The 23,743-nt window shown below is 46.8% G+C and overlaps 1 protein-coding gene and 1 non-coding gene across 3 annotated transcripts in view; both read left to right on the top strand.

Moving 5' to 3' along the window:
• LOC134728495 (TBC1 domain family member 2B-like) overlaps positions 1–5,429 on the top strand; it is a 27,523-nt gene extending 22,094 nt beyond the window's left edge. For both annotated transcript variants that reach the window (XM_063593585.1, XM_063593586.1), the window contains exons 3-4: positions 1,421–1,498; positions 4,857–5,429. In XM_063593585.1, coding sequence (XP_063449655.1) covers positions 1,421–1,498; positions 4,857–4,888 — 110 coding nt within the window. In that variant the 3' untranslated portion in view covers positions 4,889–5,429. The remainder of the gene's footprint in view (positions 1–1,420; positions 1,499–4,856) is intronic.
• Positions 5,415–23,743, top strand: LOC100982411 (golgin subfamily A member 2). Its single transcript, XR_010108878.1, has 12 exons — positions 5,415–5,621; positions 7,553–7,603; positions 9,913–10,094; positions 10,849–11,057; positions 11,913–12,218; positions 12,485–12,577; positions 19,391–19,636; positions 19,721–19,828; positions 20,548–20,628; positions 20,887–21,098; positions 21,181–21,459; positions 23,651–23,743. It is a non-coding gene; the product is annotated as a golgin subfamily A member 2 (transcript).

Here is a 23,743-nt window from a genome sequence, read left to right as displayed (position 1 = left end):
TTATTATCTGTGAGAAAAGAATAGTTTTCAAGTTTTTATAGAATTAAGCAATACATGGGACAGAATTTTTTTTTTTTTTAAGACAGAGCCTTGTTCCATCGACCTTGCTGGATGGAGTGCAGTGATGCAATCATGGCTCACTACAGCCTCCTGGGCTCAAGCACTCTTCCCACCCCAGCCTCCTGAATAGCTGGGACCACAGGCACACCACCACAGCTGGCTTATTTGTTTATTTTTATTTTTTTTGTGGAGACAGAGTCTCCCTGTGTTGCCCAGGATAGTCTCAAACTCCTGGGCTCAAGCAAATCCTCCTGCCTTGGCCTCCCAAAGGCCTGTAAGTGCTGGTATTATAGTCGTAAGCCACCACACCTGGATGAGAAATCTTAATTCTTTCTGATAATATGTCAAGTATCCCTTTATCACCCCAATAATGTTTATGCAGTCTGGCTAGATTTATAGTGATGAGAGCTCTTTTTTGCACATAAATCCTAGGGGTATAGGAAGTCTGACTTTCAAATCAATAGAGTAACTAAAATATTTTAGAGCCACTTAAATAGATGACTGCACTGGTAGGTGTGAGACTCATCAGTCCGTCAGAGCCATAGTAACTGTATATTGGAGAAATTGGAACCGCTTTATCTCTGGATAGCCCTGGGCTGCTGCTTACCTGCTAATTTTGAGTTTCAGTGCAGTTAATAGATTGGGAGTTTGGAAGAAAGCTTTGCTTTCCTCATTGAAAACTTTAAAAGGCAGATGGTCTGACTCCTCCAGACCCCTCAACCCACGCCAATATTGCATACAACCCTCCACCTACATACATATGTGCACAGCCTAGATAAAAAATTAGTTGTACGCTGCATGATACTGAACATGATGAAGCTACTAGATTGTGACTTTCTGAGGACCTGCTTGGTTCTGAGTTTTCTTCTCCTTTTCAAGTAGTCTGGAGATTATGGTTTCACATTAGGGTAATTCATCTAACAATAACTGTTTTGCCAAAATCTGCTTTTTTGCATTGGACAAGTGCTGCACTTACTTTATTCTATACTGTGTGCTGTGTTTATCGCTTTTATCTTTGTATTCTTTGCATCTGTAGCATGTTTGCTGGTGGTTTGTTTTCTCTTTGCTATTTTGACCAGTTGACACATTGGAGATTTTCTCATCTGTAAGAAACTATTTTTAAAAGTTTATGTTCCATCCCCTTTTCTTTCCAACTTAATGCACTAAGCATCACTTTTTTGTTTCTTTTTGGCTTTTTTTTTTTTCTTTTTGTGGAGAACAGGGTCTCTTGCTTCTAGGATTCTAACATATTTGCACCTTATGGTTTCTACTCTTTGATAAATTTTCAAGTTTGTGTCAGAAACCATAGCCTTTATCTTGTACTTCCAGGCAAATATTATAATTCCTTATTTTTCAACAGTTTCACAAAGGCTGAAAAATTTGCCTCATACTTCCCTCAAAGCCAAACAGTTGCTTCAAACTTCATCTACAAATAGAGGTAAGTACTAAGTTTAAAGTTCAGCAGATGATCTAATTCAGTCTTAAGCCTTTTGACATACTGAGTCAGTGGTGTCTGTAATATAACATGTTTTAGTCTTTTTAAAAAAATAACAATAGGCCAGGCGCTGTGGCTCACGCCTGTAATCCCAACATTTTGGGAGGCTGAGGTGGGTGGATCATGAGGTCAGGAGATCAAGACCATCCTCGCTAACACAGTGAAACCCCGTCTCTACTAAAAGTAGAAAAAATTAGCTGGGCATGGTGGCACGTACCTGTAATCCCATCTACTCAGCAGGCTGAGGTAGGAGAATCGCTTGAACCCGGGAGGCAGAGGTTTCATTGAGCCGAGATTGCGCCACTGCATTCCTGGGCGACAGAGCGAGACTCCGTCTCAAAAAAATGAATAAATAAAACATTTTAAAAAGCAATAAAATAATGAGAATTTATTATGTTATTTGGGTAAATCCAGAAGAAACATTTTCTACAGAGGTATGTATTGGGTTGTTTTTCTGAAAGGAGTAAGTGATATATAGAGAATTTATTTTTGTTACCAACTTAAAACTAAAGGTCATTGTTTCAACTTTATGCCAACTGAAATTCATAAGTGCTTTAAAATGAACTTTATATATACATTTTAATGGACTCGAGCAAGCATTTTTGGACTGATTTCATAGAAGTAGAATTTCTGGAGGAAAATAATATAAAACAGTTTTAGGGATTTTAATAGAAATTTTCAAATTATCCTGCAGGAAAATTGGTTCAGTTTATACTCCCACCAACAGTGACAGAGCTCCAGTTTCCTCCTTCCATCTGTCATCTTTGCTGGTCTTTAAGCAGACAATATTGTTTTCATTACATTTCTTTGGTTTCTAGTGCTTTTGGATCTTTTTTACGTGCTTACTGGCCATTTTTATTTTTGTAGGAAGTGCCGGTTTCTCCATTGCCCACTTTCTGTTGGAAATCATTTGTTTTTTTCTGAGTAATTTTATAAAATTATAAAATATTTTATCTTTTTTTATCATTTGTCTTTTTCTGAGTAACTTTAAAGATTTCTTTATAAGCTAAGGATACAAACCTTTTATCTGTCATTGAAGTTACAAAAACTTTTTCCCAGTAAGTAATTTGTCATTTTGCTGTATTTTTTCTTTGTTTTTTGCTAGCCAAACTCCAAAGTCACATTTTACTTAATTTTTATCCTGCTGAATGAAAGCATTTTAACTTAGTGATTTTAGTGTAAACAGGAGCAGGACAGAATGTAATTATCTAGGTCTCGTTCTGTCACCCAGACTGGAGTGCAGTGGCATGATCATAGCTACTGCAGCCTCAAACTCTTGGGCTCAAGGAATTTTCCCGCCTCAGCCTCCCAAGTAGCTAGGACTACAGGTGTGTGCCACCACGCTCTGCTAATTTTTAAAATTTTCTGTAGAGATATGAATTCGCTATGCTGCCCAGGCTGGTCTTGAACTCCTGAGTTCAAGTAATCCTCCCACCTTGGCTTGCCAAAGTGCTGGGATTACATGTGTGAACTACTGCTCCTGGTTGAGAGTTTTCTTTTGTTTGCTAGTGGTGTTCTTGGTATCTTTTCACATTTGAGGCTTTGGTGCTAGTGCTGAAGTATTACACTCACCATCTAAGGTTTACAGGGCTTGTGTTTTAATATTGAACAGATGAAACTGTTCTACATCTTTGCAGGTATACAAAATGTGCCTACCAGGACTCTCCTTTGTATCCATTGAAAGCAAGAAGTAATAGAGTAAAATTTTGCCTGGCTAGAGGCTTTGAAAGAATGGAGTATTCTGGTTTAATTCTATTAACTTAGAATTATTATGAAGGTGAAAAAATTTCAAAACTTTTAATTTCATGTTGAATGCAATTTGAAAATATAACCAATGATTCCATTTTTTTTTCTAATAAGTTTGGACATTCAGATCTACTTGATCTTTTATTATAGAACTCCTACTGTGCCTGAGACTTACATTGTGAAGATCCTTTTCTAAAACTTTAGATGTAAGAGGATGTAAATGGTATTGTGTGAGATCAGGCTGGATGAGAACTGTTACCTGTAAATACACTTTTTAGACTAAATCTCTGATTGCCACTTGTTTTCTAATTTAACTCATAAAAATAAAACACATTGGATGGAGGGTGGAAGTAGGAAGGAGATTTATGTCTTTTAATTGCATGTCATTGTTTCATATCAAGACAGAACATATAGCATCCCTGGCTTTGGACCTACAGAAGGAAACACATTTTTCTACCTGCTGTATGCCAGAGGTTCTTGAACACCTGGAGGGTTTATTGAAGCACAGATTGCTGGGCCCTACTCCAGAGTTTCTGATTCATCACTTCTAGGGTGGGGCCTGATAATTTGCATTTGTAAAAAGTTCTTAGCTGCTGCTGGTCCAGAGACTACATTTTTGAGAACCACTCTTGTACACTAACTAACTACAAATTGTAGAACTCTAGAAAAAAGCTTAGTTTGGTTTGGGATAAGAAGCACAAAGGTTATGGATCAAATCATGAAAGCTTCAACCATTGATACCAACCTAGTGTGGAATTCACATAACAAGCAATACACAATGACATAACACAGTTCTTGGTTTTCATGATTGTAAGTCATAGCCAAGTATTGAGTGAGAAATTCAGATTCATTTGCAAGGTTTAGAGATTCCAGGTGATTCTAGAAAAATAGAATTTAGTGATTAACCCCATGAGAGTAGGAGTTATTTATGTCCTTTTTCTCTCCCCTATCACTTAGCATTTAGCCTTACTTTAGAAGGGCCCTGTATTTGCTTTAAACTGTTAAGGAGCTTTGAATGCTTATTAAATTGAAAGCTTTGTTTATTTATTTATTTATTTATTTAATTTATTTTTGTGAGTTGGAGTCTTGCTCTGTCACCCAGGCTGAAGTGCAGTGGTGCGATCTCGGTTCACTGCAACCTCTGCCGCCCGGGTTCAAGCGATTCTCCTGCCTCAGCCTCCCATGTAGCTGGAATTACAGGTGCCCACCCCACCACACCTGGCTATTTTTTGTATATTTTGTAGAGACAGGGTTTCACCATGTCAGCCAGGCTGATCTCGAACTCCTGACCTCAGGTGATCCACCTGCCTCAGCGTCCTAAAGTGCTGGAATTACAGACGTGAGCCACCATGCCCAGCCCAAAAGCTTTGTGTTTTTAAAGATATTAGACATGTTTCTTGTGTAAAAAAAAATCTTAACAATAATGTAGGAGAATAAGAGAAACTTTTTCCAAAAAAGAGAAATCACTGTGATTATTTTGTCTCATTGGAATGTTGGATAATGTAGTCTGCTTCATTAATCATCAAGCGTGCTATGGATTTTTCCATTTTTACAGGATTTGTACCTCAATTGATGGAATACTGGTAATTCTTCTACTCCATTTGAAGATGAAAAATAAAGGCCAAAATCATAGGCCTGGCACAGAAGCTGGATAATGAAGACAGCTCCGGAGGAACACATAGATACACACACATATAGACACACACATATATAAAGTACACAGACATATTATTTTTAAAGTTTATTTTTTAAAGTTTTAAAGTTTCTAAAATGAAAGCTGGCCCTGCCTCTCTCCCAGAGTGAGCGGAGACAGCGGTTGCATGAGCAGCTTTCCTTGTGAGGCCACAGGTCCCTCTGGACACGCTGCTGCCTGGCCATGCCTCCTTTCCCTTTCATCTTTCTCATAGACCAATGGGCTTGGAGCATTAAGGCCATACCCCTATTATGCATTCTAGTGCGACCTTGTTTACACCTCCCCTGGCTCAGTCACACAGCTGTGTGGTAGGCTACTAGAAGTGTTTAGTAGTTGTCACTGGGATCATGCTGATGTGGCCCCATCCCCGCCTCTCCCTGCCCTGTGATATCGGAGGAAACCTGACAGAGCAAATTGGCCATGGCCAAGAAAAAGGTAAATGCACCAGGTTGTGGCCCACCGTCCCAGGCTCCCTCCAATGGCAGGACTGCTGCTAGAGTCTGTGGCACTCCTGAGGCACACTGGGCTGGGCCCCACCCAGTGCCTCTGGGCTCCCCCAACCAAAATCTTGTCAGCCAGCCCCTCCCCCTCAGCAGCCCAGCCTTTGCCCTCACCAGTCGCCCCAGGGTGACTTTGGGTGGGTGACTTCTGGGGCTCCCTGCTCCATACTCAGTCTTCACCTTCTGCTGCCCCAAGCCTGACCTCCCTGGGGTCTTTGGGCTGACATCTCCAAGGTCCTGGGTCCTGGCCCTGCACCCACCTCCCACATCTCAAAGTGGTGACTCGGGCCTCATGCTGATAGCCAGCCCCCACCCCAGGGAGGAGTAAAATATAGTGACATCACAGTCCCCCTAGGAACTGTCATTACTGCCACGAGACTGGCCTTTGATCTTAGGACCCAGTCCACTAAGCGTTCTCACCCTGCTTCTGGTTCCTCTGGTCACAGCATAGATTTCCAGCTGGAAGGGGAATGGGGACTATGGGATCTAGGAACGAAAGGTTTCAGGCTGCCTTACTCCCTTAGCATAGACATTGACAATGTGAAAAGCCCACACTTTCCCCATGAGCTCAAAACGTTGACAGTGTCTCTGGGTAGCAATAGGAGAATGGGTTTGGTTTGTTTTTCTCCCAGACTTCTACTCTCCAGAGAGTTTAGCTTTTTTTTTTTTTTTTGAGTTTTCCACCTCATATTCGAATTCTCCATGGTTCTGGGACCAGAATGCCCTTCAATCAGTGGTCTCTGGAGTAAGATCTGCTTATCTCCTGTGGAACAGATCTTGGGAAATTGAATTTGACAGTTTGAATCTTCCTAATATCATCTCAACCTAGGGTACTTTGAGTGCCTGGGGTTGTTGCTTCTTGGGGAAGTGCTAGCCTGACTAGTTGTCAGGAGCCCTGTATTTTTACCTTGATTGAGTCCCTAATTTGTTCTTTGATTCTGAACAAGCCACCTCTTCTCCTTGGGCTTGCATTTCCTGAGGAGGTAAAGTTAGAGAATATCAAAGGTCTCTGTTAGCTCTCAGAGTCCAAGGTTTAAAGGCCCACTAGAGCTGGGCATGGTTGCTCATGCCTGTAATCCCAGCACTTTGGGAGGCTGAGGCAGGAGGATCAGGAGGTCAGGAGTTCAAGACCAGCCTGGCCAACACAGTGAAACCCCGTCTCTACTAAAAATACAAAAATTAGCCAGGCATGGTGGCACGCACCTGTAGTCCCAGCTACTTGAGAGGCTGAGGCAGGAGACTCACTTGAACTTGGGAGGTGGAGGTTGCAGTGAGTCGAGATGGTGCCACTACACTCCAGCCTGGGCAACAGAGCAAGACTCTGTCTCAAAAAAAAAACCCCAAAAACAAAAAAGCCCACTAGAATGAAAACCTCAGGGCCAAGGGCTCCTGTCTGTCTTTTTCTGTCTTGTATCCCTGCTATTAAGAACCATACCTGGCACATATGTGCTCAGTAAATATTTGTTGAATGAATGCACCTTTCTAAATTACAAGCTGGCAGAAGGGTGGGCTTTTCTCACACTTCATCTCTAGAGGTTTATGTTACTGTCCCTTTGAGAGAATCCAGATTCAGACTTTCAGTTCTATGGCTGTGGGCCAAAACCAACAAAGACCCAAATCCTCTTTCCTTGGGAGCTTGAGGAGAGTTTACCAGTTCATGTTTCCACTGAGTCTGAGAACTTTGCCTTTAAAATCCATTCCTGGCTGCTGCCTACCCCTTCCTGATCTGGGGAATAGAGTCAAGGGTGCCATCCTCAGTCACCTTCTTTTAACTCTTTCTACAGAAACAACAGAACCAAGAAATGGTGGATCAGTTGGAAGAAGTAACTCTTTGCTTACAACATGACTGCTGGGTTTGGGAGGCACTCAGATGTAGAGACCTCAGTCTTGTCTCACCTAGTCCCAGCCTGGGGAAGAAGGCTCACCCCTCAGATTCCACCCCATCCCCATAAGGTCCCTGATAACTTGGTCCCATGGGTGAAACTGTCCTGGGGCATGTCCCTTGCTGTACCATCTCTGCCTCCCCCTAGTAAGAGCTCTGTCTTCCTCTTCCTATAGGAAAAGAAAGAGTGCCACCAAAAGCAGGGAGCCCTAAGGGAGCAGTTACAGGTGAGTAGAGAGTGTGAAGTTCCCTCCTGTCCTCTGGAGAATGTTTCTTCCCTTCTCTATCAGCTTTTGGCTTTTCTACCAAAGGTTCACATTCAGAATGTAGAAATCTTTGTATCAGAGAAAGCTGAGTTACAGCCTGGCTTACACTCAGCATGCTGCCAGGCAGAAAGAAGGTCGGAATCTGGGCACCCCATCATCCTTCAACTTGGCACTTTGACAGGCCATTAGGGGGAGTCCTTTGGGCCCCATCTGAACCTCTCTCATTCCAGGAGTCTGAGGATCTGGCCAGCCGCCTTTAGTATTCCAGGCAGTGTGTGGGAGAGTTGGAGCAGGCTCTCTGCTGTCTCCACACAGCAGAAGAAAGCAGACAGGGTGAGTCCAACCGCCTGCCCCATCCCCTGGCAGCCTGGCTTCCCAGGTGGCGGAGTGAGCCTAAAGGTTCCTTCTGCAGGATGGAATGTCCTGCCCAGAAGGCAGCAGGGCCATTTCTTGCTGCTTTTGTGTGTGGTTGTTAGACATAGCCTGGGGCTGAGTCCGCTTCTGTGGGTGAGTTAGGGGCCCTGTGGGGAGCGAGCACTGGACATTGAGCTTGGAGGCCAAGTGCTCACCCTGCCCTTAACTAGCTTTGGCCTTTGCCAAGTGCTAAGTGGGGAATATGGTACTTGTACTGTGAAGGTACAGAAGAGTATCTTTAGTATGTTACCATTTGTGTAGAGAGAGGGAACGTGTGTGTGTGTGTGTGTGTCTACGTCTACATACATACTATGATCATATACATAAAACATATCTGCAAGGATTCATAAACTCAGGAGGGTGTTAGTGGGAAAGAGGCGGGAGAGCATTAGGACAAATACCTAATGCATGCGGGGCATAAAACCTAGATGACGGGTTGATAGGTGCAGCAAACCACCATGGCACATGTATACCTATGTAACAAACCTGCACATTCAGCACATGTATCCCAGAACTTAAAGTAAAATAATAAATAAATAAAACACAAAAAACTCAGGAGAGAGGAACAGGGTGGCTGGGCGATATTTCCCTTCTGTACCTTCTGAGCTTTGGACTATGTGAATGCATCATCCTTTCAAAAAGTGAACAAGAAATTGATTTCCCCGTTCCTGTCTGTGCCCCCACCCCCAGTGAACAAATGGGCTTAGAGAATCAGATATACCTGGGGTTTCAAATCCCAGCTCTGTCTGAGTGATCTTAGGCAAGGACTTAACCTCTAATACCCCATGTTTTTTGTTGACACAATAGAGGTAATAATAGTAGTTGTCTCACATGGTGGTTGTGAGGATTAAATGGGATTGTTAGCATGGTGGCTGGTGAAGCACTCAATAAAGGTTCAAACAGTGGTAGTAATAACGGTAAAACAATAGCAATATTATGTAATCCCTCTGGGCCTCTGTTAGCCAGCTGTAAATTCAATCTCTTTCCCTGTCCCTTCACGCTTACTAAGTTCTTTTAAAAACAAATGAGACTGACTGGGCGCGGTGGCTCATACTTGGAATCCCGCACTTTGGGAGGCCTAGGCGGGCGAATCATGAGGTCAGGAGTTTGAGACTAGCCTGGCCAACACAGTGAAACCCTATCTCTACTAAAAATACAAAAATTAGCTGGGTGTGGTAGTGGGCACCTGTAAATTCCAGCTACTCAGGAGGCTGAGGCAGGAGAATCGCTTGAACCTGGGAGGCCGAGGTTGCAGTAAGCTGAGATCATGACACTGCATTTCCACCTAGGTGACGGAGCTGGACTCCATCTCAAAACAAACAAACAAACAACAACAACAAAAAAAACCAAATGAGACCATGGGCTTGGAAATGCCTTGAAAAAATGTCAAGTGTGATTCAGAGTGAGGAAGTATTACTGTGGAATAGTTACTGTAGCTATTGTTACCGGTCGGCCAACTGCTCCTCTGCCTGCTATATCCTGACTTAACCTTGGTCTGTATTTGCAGTACAACAAGGAGTTAACCAAAGAGAGAGACGCCCTCAGGCTGGAGTTATACAAGAACAGGTAGCATGGGGGAAGGTGGGATGGGAGGTCTGGGGGCCCTTAGCATGGGTGATGTGCTGGGAGGTTGGGGGGTACAGGTAAGCATGGTGAGGTGGTCATACAGGTTTGCATGTGTGCACAGTTAAGCTGTAGTGCTGGTGACTCATGGTGTAGCCTTGGGCAACTCATGCCTTCTCTTGGGCCTGCCATCTGTGACTTTGGATTCCTAGGGTTCCTTCCAATGCCGCGGTTCTGTGTTGGTTAGGCAAGGGTGCAGGGTTGGTCACTAAAGCAGTCCTTTCTGTTCTTAGTTCATTCCTTTCTCTACTGCCTCTGGCCATAACCGAAGCAATGAGGACCTAAAGCAGGAGAAATCAGAATTGGAAGAGAAGCTTCAAGTCCTGGTGACTGAGAAGGCTGGCATGCAGCTTATTTTAGAAGAGCCGCAAAAGAAATTACAAATGATGGCACTCCTGCTTCAACAGGCTAGGGGGTGCGGCTCCAGGGGTGGTTGGAGCCCCATCCAACTGGGACCATGGTCTAGGGATCATGTGGGGTATGGGGAGGCTCTAGCCAAGCGTTGGAAAATTTGGGTCCTTGTTATGATCTTACCATAGAATCCTCTAGAGAGTGCTAAAAATCTACAAATTGGGGCCCTACCATAGACCTGGATAATCAGAATCTCAGGGTTAGGGCTTAAAAAAAAATTTTTTTTAAAGCATCATAGATGAAAACCATTATTTTATAAATTACATTTGTATGGCTAGCTAATGAGTCTGTATATTTCCATCTGAGGTTCAAGCCAACACTTTCACTATTCCATGGGTAATAATAGAGAGTAGAGATTTTTTTTATTTGAAATGGGGTCTCTCTCTCTCTGTCACCCAGGCTGCAGTGCAGTGGTGTGATCTCGGCTCACTGTAGTCTCTACCTCTCAGGCTCAAGCGCTCCTCCTGCCTCAGCTTCTCAAGTAGCTGGGACCATAGGTGCACACCACCATGCCGGGTTAATTTTTGTATTTGTAGAGATGGGGCTTCACCATGTTGCCCAGGCTGGTTTTGAACTCCTGAGCTCAAGTGATCCACCTCCCTCAGCCTCCCAAAGTGTTGGGATTCAGGCATGAGCCACCATGCCCAGCCTGAGATCTTTTTAAAATTATTTAATTTTTTATTTCTAAAGCAAAGAAACTTGACAGCAGAGTCGTATTGACTGAGTTGTACATTAAGCCTAGCCCTAGCCCTTTTAAGGTGCACTGTGTGGAACGGCCCAGGCTCCCCAAATCTAAACTTCTCACTCTTCACCATCCAGTTTTCAAGGCACTGTGAAGCCCCTGATGTGAAACAGCAGTTACCGCAGGCCATGGAGGAGCGGGCACAGCTGAAAGCACATCTAGGGCAGGTGAAGCTTTGCAGGGGAGGGATGTGGAAGGAAGATGACCCCAGGTGGCCAGGAGCAGGTGAGGACCAGTGACAGCCCTTTGTAACTTTTGTACCCATTCTTTAAGGTAATGGAGTCAGTTAGATAACTACAAACGGAGAGAGATACGTATGCTGAAAATCTGAAAGGAGGGAGGGCCATGTGGTGTCAGAGGAAGCAACAGATGTCGGAGCAGGTGAGACCTGACCCTTCAGCCCCCCACCTTAGATAGATCACTTGATCTTTCTAGGCATCTGTAAAATGGGAAGGCTATAGCCAGAGTTGGTCATGGGTCTGGGCTGTGTGGAGGCAAGGTCAGAGAGGGAGATGGTAGCCTATCCAGCCACCAGCCCTTCTCTTCAGGGCCCTTTCCCTCTGTATTTTGGGCAGGTGTTCACATTGAGAGAGGAGAAGGAGGATAGCATGAGTTGGGTATAAGAACAGTAGATGAGCTTGGCTGAAGTGAGTAACCAGATGGGTAAGCTGGGGCTGTGGTGACCTGGGAGCAGGACTGGTGTCAGAGGGCTGTAGGGGTGGCTTAGAATGCCCCAGGGAGGTGGGTGGATGGAGGGCTTTGGGGCAGAGGGAGAGAGGTCTGGGGCAGATGGAGAGAGGTCTGTGCCAGGAGTTGGCAAGTCTAGTAATCTCCATGAGAATCAGTGTTCCCATCAGCAAAGAGGGAAGCGTGTCCATTGTCAGCCATCCACAGTTGTCTCTATCACAAAGTGGCTTGGAAGATTGGCTAATATCCGGGTGCAAGGAATCATTAGCAGGGAGGCCAAGTTTGGGGAGCCTGAGAGGAGCTGTGGACCAAGAGGAGGGTTTTTTTGAGAATCGAGAGGCCCTTACTGTCTGCTTCCCTTCTTACCTGAACCCCTGCCCCTGGAACTCCCAGCAGGGCCCTCCAAGGTGGAGCAGCAACTACAAGCAGAGGCTGACCACCTGCAGAAGGAGCTGGAGAGTCTGGCAGCTCCGAGCCCAGGAGCAAGACACTGAGGGCTTCAGTCACCCGAACCAGGAGTAGGAGGAGAGGCTGCTGGAGCTGGAGCAGGTGGCCGAGCTCTTGCGGGAGCAAGCAGAGTCACGCAGGCAAATCCTGGAGACCATGCAGAACAAATGCACCACCATCAGCCACGTGCTCACCCAGAACCACGAGCTCAAAGAGCAGCTGTCTCCGCTGCAGAACGGATTCATAAAGCTGGTGCGTGACCCCATCTGGAAAGCCTGCTCTCCTCCCTAGCACTCCCGGCCTTTGTTTTCCCACCCATAAAATGAGGCAGTGTACCCCTAATGTGAGATGGTAGTTCTGAAGGTACCTGTGAACCAGAGCCCTGCTCTGATGGCTGTGGGGAAGAGGGAATGATTTTTCTAACTGCCTCCACCCTTCCAGGTGCCTTGGGAGGCAGACACCAAGTTCTGGGGTCTCCAGCTGCAGTGGGTGGCCGCCAATTGCTTCTCTCTGTCCAGACTAATGAGAACATGGAGATCACCAGTGCACTGCAGTTGGAATAGCATGTAAAGAGGGAGCTGGGAAAGAAGCTGGGCAAGCTAAAGGACACGGTAACCCTGCCCCATCCAAGAAGAGCTGGAAGGCGGGCACCAGCCTCTGGGGAGGGGAGGTGTGAAGCCAGAGGCAGCTCCAGCCTGGGGGACAGGTGACCCCAGCACCCTCCAGGGCAGTCCTGTGACTGTTTCTTGCTTCCCGCCCTCTGACAATTAGTGGTGGGTTCCTCCTAGGTCTGGACATCATCATCCCAGCTGGAGTCATGGAGCCTCCCAAACATAGGGAAAGAGATGGTGGTATAAGAGGTTCCTTAGAGTCAAACTAGATTCCGGCCTTGGCTCCACTGGTCACCTACTTTTCATCTCTAAGTCTCGGTTTCTTTAACTTAAAAGGGAAGTTAGCACCTTCCTCTTGGAGGTGCTGAGGATTAAATGAGATAATACGTGGAAAGCATTAGGCATGTAGCACAGTTAGCAGATGGTGGTTGGCTCCCTCTGCTTTTCCATCAGTCTGTGGCCTAGTTTAAATGGTGGGAGGAAGGGTGTGAGATTTAAGGCTGGTTGTAAGGGATCAGTCAGTGTGGTTGGAAAAATTGTAAGATGAAGTTATAGGATATAGACACAAACCTTCCTGGAAGGCCAGAAAGTCTGCATAGCTTCAATAAAGGATTTGGCTGAAAGCAGCGTAATCCCCTTTACCTTGAGTTGATAGCAATAGAGCAAATAACATGGGAACGTGGGGGAGTTTATTGAATAGCTTGTTTACTGATGTGGTCCTAAGACCAACCTTTGATTATCCACGGGTGCATGATTGCTCTCTACTCGGTGGTCGGCAAATTTAATTACCCACAGGTGTGTTGACTCAAAGCCTCTGTCATTAAATCTATGCTGAATAAATGCCGTCAGGGCCAGCTAGTCAAGGTGCACAACTCTTTTGGTGCGTGGTGTGGCCCCTTAGCTGCTCTGTCACTGAATATTGGTGTCTGAGTATGTTATTCATCTGCCGTGCAACTGGGGTTTGCAGGACAGACCCCTGCAAGTGGTGTCCCGCGTGAGGCACGCTGTGAAGGATCACAACGGACCCCTCGAAAACAAAGGTGAAAAGAACTGCACAGTCAGTAAGTCAGTAAGTCATTGATGCCCGCTTGGAATTTCCAAGTTTGGCGGGGATTGTTCAGGCTAGGGTTTCATCATGGGACAACAGTTATCAGCTCAACAGGAACAGTATATAAAAGTATTGAAGCAGCTGCTTAAAACTAGTGGAGCCTCATTTTCACAGGCTCAATTAAGGGACCTAATGCAAACTGTTGTCTTACATAACCCATAGTTCCCAGAAAAAGGAATGCTAGACGTAGAGCTCTGGGAACAAGTGGGGAGAAATCTTAATCAGCATCATGTGCAAGGGCAATGGGTCCCAGTATCATCTTTAATGCTATGGGCCTTAGTCAGGGCAGCCCTGGCTCCATTATACACAGAAGAGCCTAAAAAGGGGAAGGAGGAGGAACCGTCACCTGCTTTACCACCTCCTTTTCCCTCAGCCCCAATATCGCCAGGCCAAAATAACAAAGAGGAAATGGAGGTTTTGCCTGAGCCCCCTCCTGCAATAAATAGGAAAAAAGACAAGAGCTATGCTACAGCTATGGGACCCTTTCTTAGGCAAGAGGCATTAAGCGGGGAGCTCTTAGCCTGCCTGGTAATACAAGATTGACAGGGCAATTGGGTGTATAAACCCATTTCTTTTAACATTTATAAAAAGTTAAGAAAAAGCATTAGAGGCTGAAACCGCGTGGCCAAGTGGGTGGTAGGCAGAAGGAAATACTTGGCAGCAAAGGAAGCTCGCAGACCTGGAGCCAGCAAGTGCCTCCAGGAACTCGGCCTGCACAGAGGCAGCAGTGACAAGGAGCCAGGCGCAGCACACCAGAGCTGGCCTGCTAGGGAGGGGCAGGAGGCGTGCACGAAGGTCCACCCAGCTGGCAGCAGCTGCCCAGCGGCAGCAGGGTGAGGGAGCAGCACAGACAAAAGGTGGCACAGACAAAAAGCAGCGCCTGAGCAAGCGCAACATGGCCGCCGCCCCGGGACCCGCTGGCTAGACTCTCTGGCTCCGCGGGTGGCCCATGGCAAAATTTCATGTGTTCCTTGTATACAAGCGACATCCCAGATTATAATTCTCTGCTAAGATTTAAGTACAATTTAAGAATTTAAAACACCTCTTTCTAATAATGGCCACTGTTGCTTTTACACTATTCCCCTGGCAAAGCAAGACAGAGAAAAATTTGCGTTTACAATACCAGCTGTCAATATTGAAAGGTCAGCTTGCCGATTTCATTGGAAAGTGCTTCCTCAAGGAATGCTAAACAGTGCTGCCATGTGTCAGTATCATGTAAATCAAGCTTTGTTCCCCAGTAGAAAATAATTTCCTCATTGCAAGGTTATTCATTTCATGGATGATATTCTACTAGCAGCCCCAATGGAGCCAATGCTTTTAAGTTTATATACCTCTGTCATAAAGAATGCACAGCTAAGTGGTTTAATCATTGCACCTGAAAAAGCACAAATGTCCTCTCCTTGGAAGTATCTTGGGTACATACTTCCTGGTCAGTAAGACCTCAAAAGGTTAAATTAAATACTAGCAACTTACACACCTTAAATGATTATCAGAAATTACTAGGTAATTTTAACTGGCTTCACCCCACCTTGGGCATTCCTACTTATAAGCTGCAAAACCTGTTTTCTATCTTAAACGGTAACACAGCCCTGGATTCTCCCAGATATTTAACCCCTGCAGCAAAAAAAAAAAAAAAAAAAAAAAGAGAGAGAGAGATGGAAGAAATAGAACAGGCTATTTCTCAAAGACAACTAAATCTCATAGATCCAGAATATTCTGTTCAATTGTTTATTTTTATTTTTCCCACTAAACACTCCCCTACAGGGTTAATAGGACAAATGGCCCCAGAGCTATGCTTTCTAGAATGGATTTTTTGCTCACATACCGAGACTAAAATACTATCTCCCTATATCCAGTTAATCAGTAAAGTCATATATTCAGGCCACAGATAGTTCACTCCCCCATACCTAATGCTTTAACACTGTTTACTGATGGTTCTAGTAAACATGGAAAAGTGGCAGTCTGGTGGAGACCACATAATTCCATCAATCGATCTGGATTTACTAACACTCAGAGAGCTGAGGGTGGGGCCTTGATATTGGCTTTGGAAACTTTTTCCACTCAGCCCCTCAATATTGTTAGTTACTTGGCTTACTCTGTTTATTTACTGCAGAACCTTGAGACAGCCCTAATTAAGTCCACTCTGGAGCCCACCCTGTGTGCTCTTTGACTTCAGCAATTGCTAGATCAGTGTACACATCCTATTTTTATTACATTCAGGGCCACAGCTGACTGCCTGGCCCACTGGCTTATGGCAATGATGAAGCAGACCTTCAGGTTATGACATCAGTGCTTGACCAAGCCACCCAATCGCATCAATTTTTCCACCAAAACTGGAGAAACTTGTCTAAACAATTTCAACTTACCCAGAGGCTGGCTAAACAAATTATCCTGCAATGCCGAGATTGCCAGCTCACAGGCACATACCCTCCTTCAACCCTAGAGGATTGGAACCTAATAAGTTATGGCAAACAGACGTTACACACATCCCTGAATTTGGAAAACTTAGATACGTACATGTATCCATTGATACCAATTCTCATTTAATTAGTGCAAATGCCCTTCCTGGAGAGTCTACTGGATATGCCATTAAACATCTTCTTTTAACTTTTGCATTTATGGGGCAACCCACAAAAATTAAAACTAATAATGATCTAGCTTATGCCAGCTCACAATTTCAACAATTTTGTCACCTGTGGGGAACATCCAACATTCCACAGGCATCCCGTATAACCCCCAAGGACAAGCCATAGTAGAATGTGCCCACTCCACCCTTAAAAATATGCTCAAAAAACAAAAAAGGGGAGTATGGGTAAGGACCCTGCAGCATTATTGGCACAAGCCTTATTTACCCTTAATTTTTAAAATTTAGATGACAAATTTCAGTCCGTTGTAGAAAAGCACTTTGCTAAAACCTCTCAAGACATAAAACTGCAGTTTTATGGAAAGATGTGAACAGTAATGTATGATGTGGTCCAAATGAATTGTTAACTTGGGGAAGAGGATATGCTTGTGTTCACACCCCCTCAGGTCCTCTTTGGATTCCAGCACGACGCATCAAACCATACCATGACGTGACTAGGACCCAACCTGGTACCAGAAATGAAGGAACTGACCCTACAGGACTCACAACCCTGGATAATGCAGTGTCCTCGGACGGCAACAAGCTCTGGACATTACCTGGGGGATGCTGAAGGCGGCAACTGAGGAGGCTGAATGAATCCTGCTCCAGACACAGACACCATTCACTCCAGATAATTTGTTGCTTGCTATGCTCTCTGTTGTACATCGCAACTCGCATAGGGTATTGATACTTCATATGCTCTTGCTTTGTCTGCAACCTGTACCTGGTGCACTCTATTGGGCTCATATTTTAGATCCACCTTTCTTTTACCCTGTCACCTGGGCAGACACCTCCTTCTCAGCCTTTAATAACATAACTGCTTGGCTAGGAGGGATAGATTTACCCCCAGTGGGGTCCCTCATTAATGGCACACATTAAACTAAGGTGCCAGGTAACACTACATATCATTCCACTATCCTCCCACTGTGTGTAAGTTATAAAGGTTCTAACCCTGACTGTGTACCTGCCCAAACACAATTATGGGTACATCATGGCAAAGGAGATGCTTTAACATTCCTAGCTGCAGGTAGCCTCAAACCGGGCGATGCAATCAATGCCACTTTCCCAAACATTCCTTCCTGTGCTAAAGAACAAAGCCGGGAAAGTAATGGATTCCACTTTAGCTGGGAGGTCTGTCATGGGGAATAAGCCCATATGCTCCAGTTAGGCAATTATAACATCTTAGACTGGAGCCCCTACAGCCACTTGCAGGGCAGCCTTACTAATGTCCTCATCCATCATGGCACCAATCACAGTTTCATAGCCACGTCCCATTCCCCTATGATTTGGGTCTATGGGGGGATGGGATATTCCAGACCCCAAGTAAAGTCCATGCCACCCCAAGACACTTTGTGGTGCCTGGGACATCTTAGCACCTCGTTTGACACCTGGCATTGGACATATCATAATTCCAGTCACAACTATACTATAACCTTTATTCATAATCACACTGATCAGTGCCTGATTTGCACTACCCATCCATATGTTTTCCTTGTGGGAACTAATATTTCTGTTATACCCCAAAACTCCATGTTTGTGACCCAGATGCAGGGATAGCCTTGGTTCACCTCATGTATTACTAATTACAATATATCTAATTATAAATATTACTAGAGTCGTGGTATTAAGGAGACAATCTGAGGCATTCCCACCAGTCAATTTGACATGCGGTTGGCAAGGTTCCTCTTCCCTTCCCACTTTAGATCGTGCCCTCTCCCAGGTCAGACCCGAAAGATTCATAGGCACACTTACAGCCTTCATAGTCTCAGCCATAGTCATCCTAGCAACTGCTAGTGTGGCTGTAGCATCTATTACTGAATCAGTACAAACAGCTGCTTTTGTAGATAATTTGGCCAGAAATGTTTCTAATGAACTTCTCTTACAGCAAGGTATAGATCAAAAGATTCTTGCACATCTGCAAGCCCTCGAGGCTGCCTTTGGAATATGTGGGGGAGTGACAAGATGCACTGGCATTCCAACAGCAATTAAACTGTGACTGGGAGCATAAACATATCTGTGTCACTTCTCTACCATGGAATCAGTCAATGCATAGTTGGGATGAGGTGAAACAACACCTCTGGGGAACCTTTCATGACAATTTAACAGCAGACATAAGGCAACTTAAAAATACAATTTTAGAATCCCTTCAAACTGTAGATCTACACACCCAACAAACAGCCATATGGAAGGGTGTGTGAGATTATCTCTCCTGGATAGACCACCGCTCCTGGGGGCGGGGGGTGGTGGGTCACTCCTTGATTAGAAAAGAATGTTGCTAATTATACTCATGTTTGTCTTATGTTATTTACTAATTTTAGGATGCAAAGCCAGAATAAGAGCAATGACCACCATGCCTGACAGACCTGTTGCTGCGCACACCTGTACTCTCCAATGAACAAGACTGAATGCAAAAAAACAGAAAATGGGGAGATTTAGGGGATCAGTCAGAGTGGTTGGAAAATTGTAAGATGAAGTTACAGGATATAGACACAAACCTTCTTGGAAGGCCAGAAGGTTTGCATAGCTTCAGTAAAGGATTTGGCTGAAATCCTTTTTACCTCTAATCCCCTTTACCTTGAGTTGATAGCAATAGAGCAAATAACATGGGAATGTGGGGGAGTTTATCTGAATAGCTTGTTTACTTATGTGGTCCTAAGACCAACCTTTGATTATCCGCAGGTGCATGATTGCTCTCTACCTGGGGGCAGGGGGAGTTAATTACCCACAGGTGTGTTGACTCAAAGCCTTTGTCATTAAGTCTGTGCTGAATAAATGCCGTGAGGGCCAGCCAGTTAAGGCCTGTGGCCGCCACAACTCTTTCTGTGCATGGCCCGGCCCCTTAGCTGCTCTATCACTGAATATCGGTGTGAGTATGTTATTCATCCTCTGTGCGGCTGGGGTCTGCAGGACAGACCCCTGCAGCTGGGGAAGGAGGCATGGGACTCTGGGAAAGGGAGGCAGTCATTTAGGCCTGGAGCCAAGGGGCCAGGGGCCTGGGTAGGCAACAGAGCCACACAGTGACCTTGCTACCCTATTTATGGGCCAGCCACCACCTGCCCTCATGCCCAGGGTCTTTCTGCAGGTGGAGCTGAAGAGCCAGGAGGCTCAGAGTCTGCAGCAGCAGCAGGACCAGTACCTGGGTCATCTGCAGCAGTATGTGGCCACCTATCAGCAGCAGGTGGTCACCTATCAGCAGCTGACCTCTGAGGAGGAGGAGCTGCACAACCAGTTACTGCTGCAGACCCAGCTCGTGGATCGGCTGCAGCAGCAGAAAGCTCAAAGCAAAGCTGTGGCCAAGATGGGCTGCCAAGAGTTGCGGGAGACCCAGGTGAGGGAGTTGCTCAGGGCAGGGCCCTGAGGGTAACGACCTGGCAACCTCTGTGCCTTCTCACTCCCTTTCTTGGCCCCTTAGGAGCGCCTGGAAGCTATCAGCCAGCAGAACCAGCAGCCTCAGGCCCAGTTGAGCCTCATGGCTCTCCCTGGGGAAGGTACCGGAGACTGCTCACAGGAAGAGGAGAGAGCCCCAGGAGGAAGCGGGAACTGTTAGCAGCATAGGATTGAGGAGCTGAAACAGACTTTTAGAACAGCTGGTCATTATGCCAACCAGGTGTCCACACTAAGTTTGGCACCAATATGGTGACCTTCTGGGAGCAGGGGACCACCAGGTTAGGTTGCCTAAGGGTGGGTGAACTGGCCCAGGTCAGAAATGGAGCAGGTCGGAACTCCCATGCCTATTGATAGCGGGACTGCACCTGGGCAACATAGCAAGATCTTGGCTCTTTAAAAAATAAAGAGGCCGGGCACGGTGGCTCATGCCTGTAATCTCAGCACTTTGGGAGCCTGAGGTGGGTGGATCACGAGGTCAGGAGTTCAATCAAGACCGACCTGGCCAAGATGGTGAAACCCCGTCTCTACTGAAAACACAAAAATTAGCCGGGTGTGGTGGCAGGCGCCTATAATCCCAGCCACTCGGGAGGCTGAGGCAGAGAATTGCTTGAACCCGGGAGGCTGAGGCAGAGAATTGCTTGAACCCAGGAGGCAGAGGTTGCAGTGAGCCCACATCATGCCACTGCACTCCAGCCTGGATGATAGAACGAGACTGTTTCAAAATAAAGAACAGCTGCTCATTCCCCACTAGGGAGGGGCTGGCCTAGGGTTACACAGTGAGGGTGGGGGCAGAGGTGGGCCCACTCTGCCCTTGTTGGGTTGTCTGAAGACCTCTCTGGCCACCCCCAAAAGGAGATGGACAGTGAGGAGGAGGAGGAGGTGCCTCAGCCCATGCCAAGCATCCCGGAGGATCTAGAGAGCCAGAAGGCCATGGTGAGCCTGACTCCCCCTGCCCCACCTTTGCTGCCTCCCTCTGTGGTCCCTCCCAGACCCCCTTCTGCTCTTGGGTTCCTGGCCTTCTGATTTCTCTGGTCCCTCACCCCTTCCCTGGGAGCCAGTGGTCAGACACCATTTCACCTGTGACTAACAGGTGCATCCTCCGAGGCCCCCCAAGGCAAGGCCTGCTCTCCACCTCCCTGCCCCATTCATCCTGTGTATCCCCCTATAAGAATGCGTACCTCTTGCCTGCAGGTGGCATTTTTCAACTCAGCTGTAGCTAGTGCCGAGGAGGAGCAGGCACGGCTATGTGGGCAGCTGAAGGAGTGCACTGCCAGCGCCTGGCTCATCTGCTGGCCTCGGCCCAGAAGGAACCTGAGGCAGCAGCCCCAGCCCCAAGAACTGGGGGTGATCCCATGTGTGGGGAGACCCACCAGGCCCTGCAGGGGGCCATGGAGAAGCTGTGGGTGAGTCTTTCCTGGCATGGGCCAAGAAGGGTTGGGGCAGGAAGGTCGCTGCCTTAATGTGACCCCATTATTTTGGCTCCAGAGCCGCTTTATGGAGCTCATGCAGGAGAAGGTGGACTTGAAGGAGAGGGTGGAGGAACTGGAACATTGCTGCATCTAGCTGTCTGGAGAGAGACAGACACCATCGGGGAGTGGGAAGCCAGGGCACGGCAAAGAGAGCTGCACATTGGTCAGAGGGGCCCCAGCATCTGAGTCCTGTCCTCCTGCAGGAGAGTACATCGCACTGTACCAGAGCCAGAGGGCAGTGTGGAAGGAGGAGGAGTGCATCAGCAGGCTGGTCCAGGACAAGGGAGAGGTGAAGGTAGGGCGTGGAACATCTCTGTAGGGGTGGAGGGTGGGGGGGTGGAGGGTGGAGGGTAGAGGGGGTGGGGTTGGGGATGGTCTCAGGCACAGGCAGAGCAGCTGAGCACCCCTCCCTCCAGGTGAAGCTGCTGGAGCTGGCGTGGCTTGTGGATGACTGCAACAAGTTGGCATAGCAGATTCCTGGCAGCTGCCCAGAACCCTGCTGATGAGCCCACTCCAGGGGCCCCCGCCCCCCAGTAGCTTGGGGCTACTGACAAGCCAGGGTAGTAAGTAGAGTCCTCAGGCACAGTGGGCACGCAGGAGCAGGGGAGGGCTCACACAGCACCCTGCCTCCCTCTCTCCAAAGATCTTTGTGAGGTGAGCCTTGCCAGCAGTGGGGAGTCTGCACAAGGAGAGGCGGGGAAGCATTCTCCCTGTGACAACCCCACTGAGCAGCAGATCATGCAACTGCTTCATGAGATGCAGAACTTCCAGGAGCACCCAGGCTTGGGCAGCAGCCCTTGCATTCCTTTTTTGTACCAGACTGATGAGAACAATGAGGTGAAGATCACCATCATCTAAAAGCCGGCCACTGTCAGCAAAACCTGGGGAAGTGGGGCTGGAGGCTCTGCCCCTACCATGTCCCTACCACCCCTTTCCAGTCAACCCTTTACCCTCACAGTAGCAAGCATAAGACCCCTGTCTAATGTGGGGAGACAGGTGGAGATGAGGTGAAGATCACCATAATCTAAAAGGCCACTAAATAAAAAAAAAATTTTAAAAAGGTATGGGATTTTAAAAAAAATGTATGGGATTATAAAAAGTTATGGGATTAAAAATGTTATGGGATAAAAGAGTTATGGTATAAAAGTTATGAAAAGTTATGAAGCCAGACATGGTGGCTCACGCCTATAATCCCAGCACTTTGGGAGGCTGAGGTGGGTGGATCACCTGAGGTCTGGAGTTTGAGACCAGTCTGACCAACACGGAGAAACCCTGTCTCTACTAAAAATACAAAATTAGCCAGGCGTGGTGGTGCATGCCTCTAATCCCAGCTACTGGGGAGGCTGAAGCAGGAGAATTGCTTGAACTAGGGAGGCAGAGGTTGCAGTGGGCCGAGATTGTGCCATTGCACTCCAGCCTGGGCAACAAGAGTGAAACTGTCTCAAAAAGTTATGAAAAGTATAAAAAAGGATAAAAATGTGAATAAAATAAAAGCGGGCAGCTGTCAGCAAAGCCTGGAGAAGTGTGGGGCCAGAGGCTCCATCCCCATCATGTCCCAGCCACCCCTTCCCAGTCACCCCTTCCCAGTCACCCCTTTACCCTCACAATAGCAAAATAAGACCCGTGTCTAATCAGGAGGAGGCAAACATGCAGACCCTTTGCCACCTTGGCCAGAGCTGACTCCTTAAATTTCTGGACGATGATTATTAAGAGTCAGAGGCTTATACAATTGGCTTGTTTGGAGGAGGCCTAATGGCCTCCTTAACTCTCACCAAAGCAATTTTTTCCTCAGGGGGGCTCCCATCTTCTTACTCAGAGAGGCGGCTGAGGCAGGACAATGGGGCTAATGTAGACCAGGTGAGGGCACAGGCTCTGGAGTGGCCCCCCCTTAGTGTACATACTATATCTGTGTAACATTTTGTATATTCCAGTGGTAGGGCCACCTCCTGTGTCATACATAGCAGAGGTTGGAGCTGGCATATGGGTAGAAAGTTCTGATAGTTATTTGGGGCTGGAAAACTTATTTACTGATAGCATAGGCCAGGGGAAGGAGGCAGAGATGGGGTCGTGGCACCGTGGTGATGCGACTCCTGTTTATTTTGCTTTTTATTTTGGAATGTATTTAGCCATATACTGCTTGGCCTGGTGTATTCCTGTTTCCCTCACTGGGTCATGGAGTTTGTGCCACTGAACAGGGAGCCCCAAAGTGAGCATGTCCAGCTGGGGTTTTGGGGACCTTCCAGGCCTGTTACCTGTATGCTGCCTGGTAACACCTGGGGAATTCCACAGGAACTGCCATGGCACCTATGGGGGACCATGGGGCCTGGACGGCCAACAGGCTCGGAAGCCTGATCTAGCAGTGGCAAGTAAGGCAGGTGCCAGCATCCAAGGTCACTGACTTCCATCCAGCCCAGTTGTCTTCCATTTTGTTCTCCTGCCTCCCTCGCCTGTCTGCACCTGGTGGCCTGTTCTGTCTGTCCCTCCAGATTGCCAGCTGCCCCACAGGCTTCCTCCAATCTGAGTTCATGGCCCTGCCCCCTAGTGGCCAGAGCCGGCTTCACAGGATGAGAGCCTGCTAA

Source organism: Pan paniscus, chromosome 10 (assembly GCF_029289425.2).
Source record: "Pan paniscus chromosome 10, NHGRI_mPanPan1-v2.0_pri, whole genome shotgun sequence".
Lineage (NCBI taxonomy): Eukaryota > Metazoa > Chordata > Mammalia > Primates > Hominidae > Pan > Pan paniscus.
This window is presented reverse-complemented; position numbering and strand designations above follow the sequence as displayed.